Source organism: Pongo abelii, chromosome 16, assembly GCF_028885655.2.
Source record: "Pongo abelii isolate AG06213 chromosome 16, NHGRI_mPonAbe1-v2.0_pri, whole genome shotgun sequence".
NCBI classification, from domain to species: Eukaryota; Metazoa; Chordata; class Mammalia; order Primates; family Hominidae; genus Pongo; species Pongo abelii.
In genome coordinates, this window is record NC_072001.2 from 70,753,698 (window position 1) to 70,768,455 (window position 14,758).

The 14,758-nt window shown below is 37.5% G+C and overlaps 1 protein-coding gene across 7 annotated transcripts in view; it reads left to right on the forward strand.

Moving 5' to 3' along the window:
- The window catches only part of MAP2K5 (mitogen-activated protein kinase kinase 5), a 260,308-nt gene that overhangs the window by 53,096 nt on the left and 192,454 nt on the right, over nt 1-14,758 (forward strand). For all 7 annotated transcript variants that reach the window (XR_010137177.1, XM_063716193.1, XM_054531617.2 and 4 more), the window contains one exon: nt 4,225-4,289. Coding sequence is in view for 6 of the 7 variants with exons in the window: in XM_063716193.1 (XP_063572263.1) it covers nt 4,225-4,289 (65 nt within the window). In the remaining variant the exon portion in view is untranslated. The remainder of the gene's footprint in view (nt 1-4,224; nt 4,290-14,758) is intronic.

Genomic DNA, 14,758 nt, shown 5'->3' on the forward strand with positions numbered 1-14,758 from the left:
TAAAATTTAAAAAGTTTAAAAACTGTATCATTACTAGTAATGTAACTCTTAGATTCTTACAGTTCATCTTGGATTGCATATGAAGAGTGAAACATAAATGAGGCTGTGTATGTAAGTCCAAACTACACAACAGCCCTCCTTTACCCACACAAACCCAACCTGACTCTGCCCATGGGTTGTTGCTGTCTCTGTTTCTTTTATGGCCCCTGCCTCTCTTTCAGCAGGAACAGAGCTCAGTGCCAGTCATTTCTCTAAGGTCATTTGCTATCTTGGCAGTTGACATGTTAACTCCTGTGGCTTTTTCTTCTTCCTCCCTCACATTTATTATTCTGCCTTTTATTTGCTTTTTTAGTCAAAACAAGGAACCTGGACTGTATTTAAAAACTACTTGGTATTGGCCGGGCATGGTGGCTCACGCCTGTAATCCCAGCACTTTGGGAGGCCGAGGCGGGCGGATCACGAGGTCAGGAGATCGAGACCATCCTGGCTAACATGGTGAAACCCCACCTCTACTAAAAAAATACAAAAAATTAGCTGGTCATGGTGGTGGGCGCCTGTAGTCCCCGCTACTCAGGAGGCTGAGGCAGGAGAATGGCGTGAACCCGGGAGGCGGAGCTTGCAGTGAGCCGGGATCGCGCCACTGCGCTCCAGCCTGGGTGACAGTGTGAGATCTGTCTCAAAAAAAAAAACAACAAAAAAACAAAAAAAAAACTACTTGGTATTGTTATTGAGTAAAAAGCTCTCCTTCACCTCTTTTCAATTTAAAGAGCTGTGTGATTTTAAAAACGTTTTTCTTCTTAAAAACTAACATCGTAGCTAATGAAATTGCTTTTAACTTGTGAGTGTCTTTCAGTTGATTGTTTACCTTCCTGTGGGCCAGTGGCCATTGATAGGAATGTCCCTCCATACTTAATACTGGAGACAAACTGCTGAGCTATGATGTTGAACTGGAGTATACTGAAAGACTGAGTTTTTGACTAGTTATGTAACCTAAGTAAAGTGGGCTAAGTGGTCTTAGAATGCTGTAAAATTCTGTGATTTTTTAAATGATACTTGATCCCAACTATAATATTTAAATACAATATTCCGTAAGCTTCTAAATATCACTTTCTTATATAATGAACACTCTTCCTACGCTTCATTTTGAAAAGTCGAATTAATATCCTTATCTAAGCGAAAAAAGCAGAAATACTACTAGTTGATTGTAGATCCCTTTAATGATTTTTTCATAGTTAAGATCAATTAAATTAGCCCATTTGATCAGAGATATGAAGTTCTAAAAATATTTTTTGTAATCAATTCTTGGGCTCTGCTTTGTTTTTCCCATCCCCCCCAAATTTTTTTTACATGAGGAGTATTTGTACAGCATATAAAAATTAGAAAATTCAAATAAGCAAAAAGAAAAAGAATCTGATATTTTTTAATATTAAAACACAATCAGGCTGGGCGTGGTTGCTCACACTTGTAATCCCAGCACTTTTGGGAGGCTGAGGCAGGCTGATCACCTGAGGTCAGGAGTTCGAGACTAGCCCGGACAACATGGTGAAACCCCATCTCTACTAAAAGTACAAAAATTAGCCGGGCATGGTGGTGTGTGCCTGTAATCCCAGCTGCTCGGGAGGCTGAGGCAGGAGAATCATTTGAACTTGAGATGTGGAGTTTGCAGTGAGCCGAGTTCACACCACTATACTCCACCCTGGGTGACAGAGTGAGACTTTGTCTCCAAAAAAAAAAACAAACTAAAACTAAAAAACTGTCAATCAGTTCACAGGCCAAAGGTTTGCATAACTTTAAAACATTGTAGAAAGACATTATAGGAATACGTTGCTCACTTTTTATGGATACTAAGTGACATGGTTCCAGAACTTGCTCTTCAAAACCATTTTTATCTCTATGAGACTCTTGCAATCCTCCTGGTTATCTGAAGGATTCCATATTTGTCTTGATTTTTTCCATTCTTGAATTTGTTTAGACAGTGTTAATTAATGCACACGCACATACACTTGCAACAAACATTCTCCCTCTCCCCTTCTCCTCCCTGCACTCCTTCCCCGCCTGTGCCCTGACAGTGTTGGATGCTTACTACTTGTTAGGTTGGAGTGCTGGGAATGTACATTGGGTAGCTTCTTCCCTTCTCTTTTCCCTGTAGTGGATATAGTGGTAAAAAGACTATGATGTCAGAATTATACCATTTGAACATGCTCAGAGACATGCCATACCTACCTCTTTGCCTATGAAGTGGTGGAGGGGATATGACTGCAGACTGTGGCCCCTCCAGAGTGTAGACTCTATCTATTACATAGCAACTTCCTGCTTACCCTTAAACCTTAGTGCCACAAATTCAGAATTTGTGTACTTGAGTGAGTGAAATGTCTCTCCTAGAAATTTATGTCAAGCCATGATGAGAATGTAGCTTGTTAGTTAATAGTACAAATCAGGTTGTTACAGACATGTTTAGATTACCTAGAGAAATGTTCTAAGGGAATTAGCCCAGTGGCCTATTTGTGCCCACCAGTGGATACTGCTATTTACGTTTCCTTCATTGATCAAAGTAAACCAAACAGCAACTCTGCTAGTTTAGCATCTCGTCACTTTATGTGCTACTTTTCTTCATGCTGCTTTAAAATTTATCATTCGGTCCAGAATAATGAGATTTTGTTTATGCCACACCTTTTATACAGCTTAAAATATTTTTTTTTCTGTATTAGTAATATAAAGGTAGTGATGAACAGAATTCCCCTCAAATACGAAAATAGTTGCCAATTGTTCTGGCATGTCTTTCATTACTTCACTGACCCTAAATATAATAATTAGCTGATTGTAAAGGGCATCAATCTGGTTGTACTACAATTAAATTGGGTGCTGAATTGGCCTTTACACATTAATCTGTCAATATTCTTTTAAGGATTGGTAAAGTGGCTTGGAAAGGAAGCTGTTTCTGTTACCTGCATTGTACTCCTAATTATCACAGCTCTCTGAAGCTTCAACTTCAGAAATGTGTAGAAGGAAAATATTTCCCTTGGTAAATGAACCCTTGCTTTATTCAATTGGTGGAAGTTTAGAGTAGAGCAAAATATTTAAAGCTTTGCTATACTGGTCTGAGAGCAAACTATTTTTTTTCCAAGTGATATTGAATTAAAAACTCCATCCATTTTCTGCCCATGCAAGGCAGTGCAATTCCCTGGAAATTGATTTTTTTTTTTCAGGGCTTACAGTGGCTTTCCCCAAGCTTTAGCTATATGGAAAAGAACACCTTTATTAAATCCACTTAGTGAATAAAGTTGGCAGTTAATTTTTAAGCATCTGGACCAGTGTGTAGAAAATTACTGAATGCATCAAATAAAGTCTGACTAGTCTTAAAGTTATTTGATAAATAATTATATAGGGAGCTCTCTAAACTCTAAAACATTATTTTATGGGCACTAACATAATTCACCTACTATTCATAATACAAATGAGATTAGTTATTTGTGGTGTAATAGGTTTTATAGAACCTTGAAAAACATGCAAACTTTTATATACGAAGTTACGAAAATGACTTTAATAAAAATTACATGCCTATGTATTTTTCCTTTATGTATTATAATATTCGACTATATGTGCATCTTAAGTGCATTGATTTGGTACTTTTCCATCTTCACAATATGATTTCTGCCTAATTATTGCTGTATACTAGTTTGTTATTTGCAAAGAAAAGCTATATCTACTCTAGGAAAATCATAAACATTATTTAGTTTGTTAAATGCTAATTATGGGGGTCATCTGAGGAGTTTTCTAGGGCTAATTTATTTACAGATTGTGCATTAGATTACTGAGTGTGTGTGTGTGTGTGTGTGTGTGTGTGTGTGTTGTCTTCCTAAGTTTGACTTTGGTTATGTGCAGTGCTCTTTGGCATTGGTTATATGCAGTACTGGAGACTGTTTTCTTATCAGTATCTCTGACCTGACCCTTTTGAGCTATGTTATATCATTCCATTTTGACACCTTTTATCAAACTTTAATGAAATGACCCAGGCAAACAAATTGTCATTAAACTTTCCATCACTTCGTCCCTTGGTATCGTCTTTTATAAATTGGACAGCAAATGTTGTATTGATCTTCTCGTTCTTGCAGCTGAACTTGAAATGACCCAGACTGCTTGTTGTTTATGGCCCAGAGTTGCTTTTCCTTGACATTTCCATCCACAGCATGACACCCTTTTTGTTTTTCTTTCTTTCTTGTGGAGATGAATGAACAAGACATACGATATCGGGACACTCTTGGTCATGGCAACGGAGGCACAGTCTACAAGTGAGTAGTCAATTTTGTTTAAACTTTCTATCCGCTTTTCCAAATACTGAGTATCCAAGTTCTCTGTGGCAAAGATTTTTAAATGACCACTAACACTTAGATTTTATTTCCATATTTGACTCCAAAATTCTGCAAGACATCTATTTTCTCAAGAATTGCCTGGAAAGTGCATTTATATTGCCTTTTTAATATTTCCGAGTCTGCAACTCTCCTGGGTGTGTAGTTAATAGTCCACCATTAGTAAGTGTACCTTTAACTGGCCTGAAGTTTAATGCATTTTTTTCGTTTGCTTTTTAATACTATTATTATTATTTTTTAACTTGCTAGTACCCTATGCTAGTCCCCTGCCTGTTTACAGTTATGCCCAGTGGAAGCCAGACCTTATAAATACCATTGCTTTGCCCTGTGTCAACACTATAAGTTATTAAAAAGCCTTCTTCCTGTTGTATTTTCTTCTCTCCTCACCCTACTCCCCCGAGATAATTTCTACACATTGATGAATATGTTAAGTTATAAAGTTCTCCCAAATTCCAGTTGCAGTGGTCTTACCCCAAAGGAATGTTCATTTTCATATTAAAAAATGCTAGCCATAAAAAATAGTTCTGTGACAGGGAGGTCTTCTCATGCAGTAGTGCAAAGTTTAAACTACATAATGTAATATCTGGTACTTAATAGTCTGCAATGGTGTATGAAAAATATTCCACTAGGAATTAAAAAATCCATACTCTGTAAGAAAGCCCTTAGGGAATAATAAAACTTTCCTCCAGAGAGCTGTTTTCCATGTGTACACTAATCCTGCATCACATTATGGTTTTGATATTAGATCACAACCACAGATACTTTAACATTGATATTAATATGTATTTCCAGAGTTGTAAAATAATTAACTTATTTTCTAATTGGTTACCCATGTTCTTAGAATTTTAAGTTCTGACTAACCACATGAATACAGATAAAAATTGCCCTATTCTATGTCCATGAAGGTTCACATCCTAAAAATCCCAGAACATCCCCTACTCATTGATGCAGCCTTGGTATAGAATTTGATTTCTCAGGCTTAGAAGCTCTTTTGAAGTCATCTGATCCAGTCACCCATTCAGGGCTTCAGTGCCCTTTGCAGATACAGCCAAGATGGGAGTCCTTTCTCCTGAATATAGTTCTTTAAGAACTTATGTTCCCATGTTTGGATTGTTTTTTCCTGCAGATGACTGAGTATTGTGAACAGTTGGTCTGAAAGTGAAGTCCTTCCACTATGATAATTCAGAGAAATAAATAATAACATGTTTCTTACATGTTCCTTGGGCCTTGGGCCTGGCCCTTAAAATTGAGGTCCAGTGTGTCTAATGATTTTTGCGGCTACTATTCTCCTTCTCTGGATCATACTAGCGTTCCTTCCCACGCAACCTCCACCATAAACGGCATCTTTTCATCTTAGTCTTCTCTTCCTTACTATCTGACTTAGATTTTTACTGTGTTCTGAAGGTTCTTAAGTTCAGGTACCCATAGAAAGGAAAGATGAAGAAGGAACATGTACACTCTGATTTGCTTCTGTTGAATTCCCTGGAGGGAGCACTTTTCAAAGCTTGAACCTTTCTTCTTAATGCCTTTGTGCTGATAGCCAAATATAATAAAACAGGAAAGATTTCTGGCAACTCTTCGTATTCCTTTTATTGGCTTCAAATGGAATTTAAAAATGTTTCTTTAGACTCCTAACCTACTTATCTGTGTTATTTCACCAAACCTTTAGTTTTATATTAATTGAAGATCTATTGTGAATTTATTGTCCTAGCTTATTTCTAGAAGGGAAGAAGCATAAGACCATGAAGCCCCAGCAGAATTTTTATGAGACATAATATTCTAGATGTTGACATTTTAATCCTTTATTTTAAAACATAGGTTTGTTTGTTTGTTTGTTGGTTTGTTTATTTTGAGATGGAGTCTCGCTCTGTTGCCCAGGCTGGAGTGCAGTGGCGTGATCTCAGCTCACTGCAACCTCTGCCTCCCAGGATTCTCCTGCCTCAGCCTCCCAAGCAGTTGGGACTACAGGCGCACGCCACCATGCCCAGCTAATTTTTGTATTTTTAGTAGAGATGGGGTTTCACTATATTGGCCAGACTGGTCTCAAGCTCCTGACCTCGTGATTCACCCACCTTGGCCTCCCAAAGTGCTGGGATTACAGGCGTGAGCCACCAGACCTGGCCAGGTTTATTTTTTAAAAGAGAGAGTACATAGAGAAGTGGAAAAAACATGCCCATCCCCCAAGGGAAAATTACAACATGAAATTATGTTAATGTTGTTTTTAAAATTGTTATTTTAAATTGTGGTGAAATACACATAACACAGTTTACCATTTTAACCATATTTAAGTGTATAGTTCGGTGGCATTAAGTACATTCACATTGTTGTGCAACTGTTAACACCATTCATCCACAGAACTCTTCGTCTTGTGTAATCGAAACTCTGCACCCATTAAACAGTAACTCCCCCATCACTTAGTTAACGTTGTTTTTAGCTAAGAAGCATGGCTAGAACTTCTCCTTTAATTAGGGCTACTATGTCAAACGGACCATTCTTCTATATGTCCTTGCCACAAGTTTTTTAATTTGCTAGAATGCTGTGTGTAACATTAGAAACTTATCCTAAGAGCTCATTTGCTACCATTGCTAATGCTCACTGTGAGTGTTGTAAGATGTAATGTTTTTGACAGGATTGCTTATGGATGGTGAATGACAGTATCCTGATAATTTTCGCGCTTATATAGTAGATTTCTTATAAAAAGAAATTTCGTTTACCTTATTGCCTGTGTGATTCTTAAGAGGGGCCGTGAAGATACCAAATTGCATAACCGCTTGTCATTGATCATTGGGCATCATTTTTGCTCAGGCTTCAGCTTGTATTATCGTTCTTATATCCCTGGCTTTTGGTACAGTGCAAAGAAATGATATAATCATTGATAAATGAGGATCCACTTTACTAAAGTCTGTATAAAACTAAGTGTTTGATGTGTTATGATTGAGTTTCTTCTACACTAAGTTCACCTTAATGGTGTTGATGATAAAAAATGTGGGTTTTCAAACAGCATGATTACATTATAGGCTATGCTACATAAACTAGATGAAGAAAATATTGGAAAATCCACTCATTGGTAACAAAACTGCCTAATGGGCTTATTCCATTTTTTTCTTTAAAGTGTAATAAAGCTAATAAGTGCAAAGCAAAAGTTTAATAATGCAGTCTTATTCACTTCACTTGATGGAATGTTGGGAATTTCAAGGGATATTATAATCGTGTAATTACAATGTATACGATTTAACAGTTGATATATTTTCCTCCTTTAAGTATAGATGTCCTTCACAGTTGTACAATATGAAATTCTGGCCCCAGACATTTAAACCAAATGGTAATGTGAATTCTGTGTGCTGTCTCCTGACGAGCTGTGCTCTATATTATGAGAGTGACTTAGACAGGTAATTTTAAGTTGGTATTTCTTGGATTACTAATTTGGGCTACATGGAACGTAAAGGAAATACCTTAAAGTATGGCCCAAGCCTAGGAAGAAGAAAAGTTTAGGAAAAGGTAATGAATGTATTTTCCTTGTTGCCTCATTTCCTAAAGTGCTACAAGTTGCTCCAAAAAAATAAATTCAGGAAAGACACATGTTCTATTTCCCTCTGAGAGATTCATAATGAATTTCAAAAACTTTGAGAAAGTAGAGAATAGTATGTGTTGTGGTTAAGTGTGAGGGCTCTAAGTTTGAATCCTGCCTCTGTCATTAATTGGCTACATAACCTTTGGCAAGTTATATCATGTCTTATGCCTCAGTTTTCCCATCTGTAAGATGGGGATAATAATAGTATCTAGGTTGGGCGGGGTGCAGTGGCTCACGCCTGTAATCCCAGCACTTTGGGAGGCCGAGGCAGGTGGATCACGAGGTCAAGAGATTGAGACCATCCTGGCCAACATAGTGAAACCCCGACTCTACTAAAAATATAAAAATTAGCTGGGCATGGTGGTGGGCGCCTGTAGTCCCAGCTACTCGGGAGGCTGGGGCAGGAGTATAGCTTGAACCCGGGAAGTGGAGGTTGCAGTGAGCCGAGATTGTGGCACTGTACTCTAGCCTGGCAACAGAACAAGAAAAAAAATTTAATAGTATCTAGGTTGTTGTGATGTTAAATGAGAAGGTCTGTAAAGGTCTTAGCACTATGACTGACACTTATTAAATGTTAACTACTGGTAATGGTAGTACTAATAATAGAAAAATTATTTACATTTTGTACTTCCTACCTTGACTTGGCCATGGGACTCTTTTCTTTCTTTTTTTTTTTTTTTTTTTGTGAGACAGAGTCTCGCTCTGTCACCAGGCTGGAGTGCAGTGGAAAGATCTCATCTCACTGCAACCTCCACTTCCCGGGTTCAAGTGATTCTCCTGCCTCAGCCTCCCTAGAGTAGCTGGGATTAGAGGCATGCACCACCATGCCCAGCTAATTTTCTGTATTTTAGTAGGGATGGGGTTTCACCATGTTGGCCAGGATAGTCTTGATCTCCTGACGTCATGATCCACCTGCCTTGGCCTCCCAAAGTGCTGGGATTATAGGCATGAATCACCGCCCCCAGCCAGCCATAGGACTCTTTGATAAACATCTCACAGATTATAGTTGTGTTGAACTAACTTTGAGAAATTCTGCCTTTATATTATACACATTATACTTCTATGTTTTATTCTAGTCTGTGGTTGCTTGATGAATCATGATATCTTACGTATTATCTTAAATATGTTTTTTTAAGTTTCAAAGTATTTTTAATCCTAATTTATTTTCAGGTTGCCATAGGACAGCTGGGTTAAGCCCATTTTACCACTGAAAAAACTGGGGCTTATCATGTGGCCATTCAGCAGCAAAGCCAGATTTCTATATGGCATTTCGTTTCTTTTTGCTTGATGTTCTTCCCCCGGCAGTGTTGTCTCAAGGTGAAGCAGGGTCCATTTTGTTTTCTTCCGTTTTCTCATGTACCCAGCACAGTTTTAAGGATAAAATAGACCCTTGGTACGTCTTGGCTGAAATGAGAATGAGGCAAGTGGAGGTTTTAGTGGGGCTCTTTAATTGGATCTTCCTCATATCTAGCTACTTTGCGAGGCTGTACAATTGTTGTAGAACATTCACCTAGAAGAATAAGAATATCCACACTGAGGAGATTGATATTCGAATGATTAACTTTCTTTAAAATGTTAAAACCTTCAGTGCTTAGTATCTATTGACTCACTAGTCACTGTCTCTTTTTCTTGGATAGTATGTCATATGGAAATAAAAGTAATTAACAGGCATAGTTACTTTGGAAACATTGTTTGATTCCAAAGGCAGTCTCTCAGACCCTGCTTCCTTGGCATATCATTTGATGGAGTCACTCAAACTTTGGATCTAGAAATGAAGTAATATTTCACTTTTAGGATTAAATCATAGTAAGTCAGTTAGCCAGCAATCACTGAAAGATTATCTTTTATATTATTTTTTCCTTAATGCCAGTTATTCAAGCCAAGACTCATATTTTCAGCTTTGGGGCCAGATAATCTAGTCTCAAGATGTTTGAAAACTGAATTTTCTATCTCCAGCTCCTTCCCACAGGATAGAGTAAGAGTCTGATCTGGACTTCAGGTAGAATTTTCTCAGTGATACAATGGGTAGTATATATACTGCCTTCATGGTGTTTTGAAGGTTGAATGTATACCATTATTTAGGGATTAATTTGAACCTATCTAGAGACAATAAAAGGAGGAAAGGAATTGTAATTCTCAAAGATGCTGGTCTCTCCTCCTTTCTGTTGCCTTGTCTAAAAAGAGGTATTTGCTGGGCAGTGGGCTGGGGACGGTCCTTGGAGGTGGTAACTGAGATCCTGTGGCCTATTAGTTTGTGTTTTGCACTTGTGATTTGACTGTAGAGGCCAACTAAAACATTAAATTACTGTTTGGGAGCTGGAATCATATTAACTCATTATAGTAATATGATTTATTTAGTGAAAATTAGAAGGACTGATGGTCATTTATATAAAATGAGAAAATACATAAATTGTCTAGTTAAATGCTGTTTAGTAAACAGAATATTTCAAAACATGGAATTCCTTAGGAGAAACAGAATGAAAAGAGTCCTTGGTGGTGAAAATATTGGGAACCACATAGTACCCAGAAAACCTTGACTTCCTCTTTCACCAGCCAACCTGAAGGTGTGAAACTTAAAGAGGGAGCACGAGGTCTGGACCCAGCTTTGCTTGTGGCTGTGTCAGTGGCCCTACTCCTTTATATATTTTTGCATGATGTGTATCTTGTAAATTAAGAGTAGTTTTTAAATGGTTTTAAAATTGACCTGAGAGCTAGAATGATGGTTTGATTTATTTTGACTTTAAATTTCTAATCACATAAGGAGTCTTTTCCTTGCAGCCAAGATCATATTTTAAACAAGCAAACAAGACATCATCCTAATGCAAAATTAAATATTTGTTTATGGCTGGATTGCATTATAGTATCATGTGACAAGCAAGGATATTCATGTTTTCAGAAAATCAATGAATATTTGTCAAATAAAATTAATTATGTATGTTTCCTTCTCTCCTTCTCTCAGCATTCACTGTTACAGGTTTGTTTCATATGATAATGTATATTGTATTGATTTGAATCTAGGGAATGAACCTGAGCTCATGGTTCTCTGTACCTTTCCCACTTTTGCTTTTCCCCACCTCTCCGTGTTCCTGTAACTTCATACATTCTCATATCCATTATGGCAATGATGTATTATTGGCATCCAACCAACATGACAGGATGTCACAGGTCGCTGAGCAGAGATTTTCAGACTCTGTTTCCACCTGAATTAACTATTATTGAAATAGTTTATTGAGATTGAAGTATTGATCATTTTCTGCTAACCTTGGCTTAAGGAAAGGAAGAAGAGGCAGTAGTGTTTTTGAAAGACACTAAATTTCATTTTTAAAAATCTCATTTATTTAGCCTTTTTTTCTTTCTGTTTTATAGCCTTTATTGTTTTATTGCTTGGAAAAGGGTATCTTGGTTTTATTTTTTATGATAGTGTAATTATACTTCAGAAATGCACTTGATTACTATGGGTAACAAAATTGTTGTAGTATATTGGTTTGGCCAATATTGCTATACAAACAACTTTTCAGTCAATTGAGTCTGGTAAAAATCAATACATTATGGTAATATTTCAAGTAAGAATTTGCTGAATCTAAGTGTTTCAACTTCATCTCCTTTCAGAGAAAAAAATAGTTTTGAAGTGGCAAGACTTCTTTCTAATATTTTAATAACAATTTTTTATTTATAAAGACGTTTAAAGTCCCCAGCAAAAGTGGTTGTGATCAGGTAAACATTACATTAGCACACTTCTGTGTTGTAGGATGTAAGAGATCTAGTTTCTGTTTGAAATCTATTCCCTGCCACACCAAGAAGGCATAACATCAGGGACTGACATAGTGTCTGTCACTTTTGGATTCTGGATTCCTGTATGTAGTTCTGGGTGCTGAGTTTACAGACATATGGACAGTTCAGAGAGCACCCAGAGGAGCAATGGAGAGAATAATGAGGGATTGGGGAGTTGTGCCTATTCAGTCCTCCTTCATTCATCTGTCCAGCAGCCAAGTTCTGAGCATGTGCTGTGTGGAGGGCACTGTGTCAGATGTTGGGGACAGCCTAGCCTCATAAAACTTGTGTCTGGATAGATGCGGAAGTTCTGTTCTCAGGTATGCATGGGACCTCACAGTCTGGGGCCACCTGTCTGTGTGTATGGTGCACAGATCTGGGGGGCTGAGGAAGAAGTGATGGCTTTTAGCTCTTTCCTCAGGAAGGATCAGGAAAGGCATCATGGAGGAACTGGCATTTGAGCTGAGAAGTGTTTGAAAGGAATTGGCTATCTTTTCTACGAGGAAGAGAAGATTAAAGGGCTCCATGACAGTTGACTTAAAGTCTGAAGGGCATTTCTGTAGATGAGGAGCAGGTTTCCTTTGTGTTCTTCTGAAGACTAGACACAAAGGGCCTGTCTTGAATGTCTCTGTGACAGTCGACCTTTGGTTAGAGTGATTAATGTACTCTTTTTACTCTTGTTCCCACTGGGTTGTGTTCCCTGGAGGAGAGTCATGTCTAGGTTACCTTGGTGGGAGTCCTCACAGGGCCAGCACGGTGCCTTACCTACTGTAGACACTTAGTGAGTGTTTCAGGAATTTACCTGCAGAGGCAGATTCTTCACAGCCTAAGGATGGACACAATGTGTTGTTCATTGCTGGGTGACTCTGGGAAGTGGTGAACTCCTCTACCTTAAGCAGAATGATGTGGCTGTTGTTCAGAACTGCTGAGAAAAGAATTCCCACTTTGACCTGGACATGAGATGACTGCACAGGTTTCTCCCAAGCCTAAAGTCCCAGAACTAAATTCAGCATTCAGTTACCATAAAAATCTTATGTCAGGTGTTGCTTGGTTTTGTTTAGTCTATATTCATTTTTCACTGAACGTCCTGTCACTGTGCCAAGGACTATTCCAAGCATGTACAGTCCAGTTGTGAACAAGATAGGCAAGGTCCCTATCCAGAGCTCACATTAGTGGGGCAAACAATAATCAAGACAATAAACACCAAAGTAAGATTATATAGACCTTGCATGTTCTATAAAAAATGTAGAAGAGGTGCTCAGGAAGACCTATCTGAGGAGGTGCTGTTTGAGCTGAGACCTAAAGACAGGATGGAATCACTGGGAAAATCTGGGAGAAGAACCTTATAGGCAGAAGTAACCACTCAGGCAGAAGCCCTAAGATTAAGAAAGGCATGAACTTGTGTAATTGGAGTAGAATAAGCTCTAGGGAAGGTGTAGAGATGGACAGGGCTTGATCACCCTGGGTCTTTTAGTCTTTGCTAAATCCTTGCTAAGAAGGTATGTTACCCTCTTTTTACTTATGAGAAAGATAAAGTTTGGAAGGGCTAAGTGACATGCCCAAGATCAAGTCAAGAATAAAACTTAGGTCTTCTGACACCTGCTTCCCAAGCCAAGGTTTTTCTGTTTGCCATTTACTCTCTGAGTTTCCTAACTTTTAATCCAAGTTATTTTTGGATGTAAGATATAAAATTAGTGTATACATTTGAAAGTCAATGATGTATCATCTCTAGGTGTTAATTTTAGAGGCTTTTTAGTAGATGTTAAAACATCCACTTATTGGCTGACAATTATGACAACATAACTTGTTATTTGGTCTACCCTTTGGGTCTCCTTATTTACCAAAAACTTATAATTTAATAATTGAATCCCTGGATTAATTGTATGGTTGTGCTAGCAGGGGTGGTGTATTTCTTGATTTATAAGACACGTTACTTTTTTTATAGCTATTTTACAATATTTGATGTGTTAGAAAATCGTAGTCTCTTGGTTGGCATATTGCACAAGCAAATATTTGTGTACCGTAGCATCTAGGGTATTTATCTAGGGTATTTACTTAAATTGCTTTTTTGGAAAATAATTCACTGGAAAGTCCAAAAGGCATTTACTGTGTATAACTTTCTGCCACAGTTTTTTTTTCTTTGCTCTGTCATTGGTTACTTTGATGTAGGGGAATATATTTCTGTTAAATTGCTGCCTTACTAGAGTGAAATATGTTTAGGTTCTGATTTATACACTAAAGTTGAATTGGAGGAGCAGTTTGCAAAATTTGAGGGGGAAATAGCAATAGAGATTTAGGTTGTGGGTATTAAGCATTACATTTTTTTTTAAAAAACATTAATTTGCTTTTTAAATGTGACTTTATATCATGTTGTCTTCTTGACCCTAAAATTTCCTTACTTTTCCTTGTCAGTATGGCAAAAAGAAAGATAGTACAGTCGTATTGCTGAAAGGAGTTAATGGTTTTTGTCTTGTGAATTTAAATAATAAAATGAAAAATGTTCACACAAAATTAGAACTTGCTTTAGGGCACAATCAATATAGCATTTTAACAAGCTTAATGTATTTGGAAGATATGTATTGTGTGAGGTTCTCAAACATACTGAATCTATTACAACGGTTAACTGTAGCAGCAAAATGTAACAATATACTTAGCCAATAAACATAAAACTTATTAAATCATAATTAAATTTTCAGAAAGGTTATCTAAAAATTATGAATAAAATATATTTTACATGGCCTCAGCAACAAAATGTATAGCCAATGAAACTTTATAAGTGATGGGATAAAATACATGGGATAAAATTATAGAATGAATTTTTACCATAGACACATGTACCGAGTTAAGTTTGTGTACACCGTTTATTTCTCCTCTCTTTTAACTTCTTTTGGAGGTAATTCTTAGTGAGTATTTGCAGAGCACAACAGCTGGGGTAACTGACCGAAGGGGCAAATGATAAGTTTCCCTGCTCCTTTGGAGTCTCAAGTGAAATGTTTCAAGGCCCTACCTGCCCCTATACATGGAAGATGCAAGAGGTACTCAGAGTCAC